The following is a 3266-nucleotide window of genomic DNA, read 5'->3' on the forward strand; positions in this document are numbered from 1 at the left end:
GTTAACTAATATTAGCAACATAAAAGAAAAATTAAAACGATGAAAAGAGACAAAGAATTAAACAGAGATTTGGATAATAAAAAGAACGGGACTCTAAAAAAGATGGAAGAAGACAAAGTAGGTCAATAGGTTGGACATTTGAAGTTAAAATAAAAAAAAATTAAATGATAAAATAGAATTATGGAGTATTAAGTAAGAGCATAATTAAAAAAAAAATTAAAAATAATCCAACTATACCAAATCGATTACTTTATAAAATGGGACTTTTAATTATTCCAGAATAATCAATTTAACAATAGGAATACAACCAATTTTAAATAAACAAATCAAAATAAATATTGCTGCTCAAAATGAAGACTCTGTTTTAGCGGTGTCACTGTCCCTCCAAAGAGAAGACTGTTGACGGGCCCCATAAATACCACGTCTTCGTCATAACTAAGAATTAAGGTTCATATAATCACTATCAGTAGAACTCTTCTGCTTCTAAACCTAGACGAACTCTGAAAATACGCAGCACAAACATTCTCTGAAGTTCAAAATACTAAGAAATCGCACGCATACGATATTCGCAATCAAAGTTCGAAGAACATTCACGAATCTGCATGAATGAATTCACATCTCCTTTGAGGTTCTCTTCTCAGTTGATTGAATGTATCGTTAATTTCCGCATTAATGTCTCATTTTCATATATGTTATCCCATTTTTGCGCCTCGATTCTGATTCAGTAAAGTTTGAACATTTGGCAAGAGGTCAAACTCAAAACTCAAATCTCGAAAGTGAACGAACTGATTTTAGGTTTTAATATGTTCATTTGCGTTAAAATTTTTGAATTTTATGTGCTTCTGAATTGTGATCGCTAGAATTTCGATGAACTTTTCACGGTAGCGGTAATGATTAGAAAAACTCAGATCTTACTGAGGTTCTCTTCTTAATTAATCGTATTTATCCTAAATTTCCTCATGAATTTATCATTCTCATGTATATTATCCGATATTCCGACTTGATTTCTTCTAAAAATAAGTTTGAAAATTTATTGGGAGCTCATATTCAAAAATCGAGATCGAAAGTCAGAGCGATCAAACTTTAGTGTAAAGATGTTTAATTAATAGTACCATTCAGTTTAAATTAGGGTTTTTCTATGATGTTATATGCTTGTGGTTTGTGATTGCAGAAGAATTTGAAGAAAGCATGGATTTCTTTTACGGTAAAAGTAACGATTCGCAAGCTTCCAAAGTCCGATCCTTTGATGTTTCACCAATCAACACTCAAAACTTCATCGGCCGTGGCCGTTTTTATCCTGGACCAAAAACTCGGATCCTCGATCCTTACGCTTCTTCAGATAGTTCTGGTAGTTCTTCCAATAGAGTACTCTCTCCGCTAGCCCGATACCTTCATTCCAGCTCGCCGGTACCGTTTGCCAGAGATTCGCTGGAGCGTCGTTCTCTTGTCAATAGTAGCAGCGGAAGCAGAAGCAGTTCTACCGCCGCCGGCGTTCTCCGTTCGCCTCTAGCTTCGATTGAGAACATCGAGATTCCGCCGGCTTTCAGGACTCCGGTGAAAGTCGAAGAGGATGTGGTAGTCATGGATGGCATTCTCGTTGAGCCGAAACATAGCTCAAGAGCTAAATCGTTGCCGTCAACATCAGATTCCGGAAGGTTGTCGTCGTCAACATCAGGAAGTGAAAATAGCTCTCACAAGTCGGATGTTTGTCGGTGGTGGGGGGATACCTCCACGTGCCGCTTTGGTTCCAAATGCCGGGTCTCTCTCTTCTCTTTCTTCTCTCTCTTTCTCAAGAATATGATCCAATGCTTCTGGAATATTCTTGCACCCATTATACGGTTGAGATTAACTTTCTAGTTTTGACATTGATCTCAACCGCAAATTTTTTCATTAGTCAACTTTACTAAAATCCACAACTCAAAACATTTATCGCTTCAATTAAACAGTTCGTACACGGAAAAGAAGATTTACGCCCAACTGCTTTCGCCAACAGGAATCAATCTGAGGTATTAAAAATTTAACTAAATGTATTTACTGCTGAATTTATCTTTTTTTAGGATTTTAATGTATCAATTAAAGTTCATTGTGAAAATTCATTTTGATCATCTATCTTCACATGGTTATATGCTTGTAGGCACTAAGCAGCAGGTCATACAGTTCAGGATCATGTGCATATGGACCGAGGGTCCGATCTGTTCATCACCAGGTCAACTCAGCCGCGTCTTCAACAGAATCAGCAGCAATGGCCACGCCTACTACTGTTAAAAAAGTCGTGTCTACAAAAGATAAAGAGCCCCCAAGCAGCGACAGTAGCCCTAGTTCCACCACCTCCACAATTGCTATCTCTGACACTGACTGGTCTCCCTTGGATGATAATATTGAGGTTTCTTTGAATTCTTCTGGTGAAAAATGTCCTTCCAGAGAAGATGTTGATGCTCATATACAGACTGTTCTCTATGGTCTTTCTGGAAGAAAGAGATTGCCGGCATTTGTTGAATTTTCTGAGGAGTAGCTGTGCCATATTCCCAAGTCTCTCTTCCTGCCATCAACTACCAATAAGGTAATCAAGAGCTGATAGTGACTTCCTTGTGTTTGAAGGGGTTGTAATTGCTTTTGTTGCGTTGCAGATTTGACAATTCCAGGAGTAGTACTATCATAACAAAGACAATATACTGTCAACTAATATCTAGGATATGAATGGACAATTGGACACGGATCATACAACATAGAATTGCTGAGTGTTTTTGGCTGATACAGAAAAAAACTAGGAGCATACGAATAGTTGATCTGTAGTGCAGGGCTGCAGGGCTCTTGCCCCAAATGATCTCAGTTTATCAAAATCAAGATGTTCCATATTCTTGTTTGTGAATTTGCTTCCTGTGTTGAGTTTTTGTATCAAAAATCAACATAGCATCACCTACATATTGCAGCTGATAGTTCCCGAATACTCTGAGAACTGTTTGTTTAAGGCAATTAGGTTCAAATTTACCAATCAATCAAAAAAAAAAAAAAAAAAAAAAGGAAAGATAGTTGCTTTTTCAATACATCCATCAGCTGAGAGGTGCTAAATTTGCCTTGATCCTTGCCATGATTGTCTTTAGGTATAACTGCGCAATTGTACAGTTTATTTTGTTGTGCTAGTATTTTTCATTTCACCCAGTAAGCAGGTGAGAGAAATAACTTACTTGAGGTACAGGATAACACTAGGACTCAAATTCCTAATAAATTATTCATATTGTGACGTCTTGGCTATAAAAGGGGAGAAA

At 37.2% G+C, this 3266-nt stretch overlaps 1 protein-coding gene across 1 annotated transcript; it reads left to right on the top strand.

Annotated features, from left to right (window-relative positions):
- The first annotated feature begins 473 nt into the window (after positions 1 to 473).
- Positions 474 to 2863, top strand: LOC104219287 (uncharacterized). Its single transcript, XM_009769943.2, has 5 exons — positions 474 to 628; positions 1172 to 1758; positions 1947 to 2006; positions 2135 to 2560; positions 2628 to 2863. The coding sequence occupies exons 2-4, from the start codon at positions 1189 to 1191 to the stop codon at positions 2510 to 2512; spliced, it is 1008 nt and encodes a 335-aa protein (XP_009768245.1). The 5' UTR covers positions 474 to 628; positions 1172 to 1188; the 3' UTR covers positions 2513 to 2560; positions 2628 to 2863.
- Positions 2864 to 3266: the final 403 nt, after the last annotated feature.

Source organism: Nicotiana sylvestris, chromosome 1 (assembly GCF_000393655.2).
Source record: "Nicotiana sylvestris chromosome 1, ASM39365v2, whole genome shotgun sequence".
NCBI classification, from domain to species: Eukaryota; Viridiplantae; Streptophyta; class Magnoliopsida; order Solanales; family Solanaceae; genus Nicotiana; species Nicotiana sylvestris.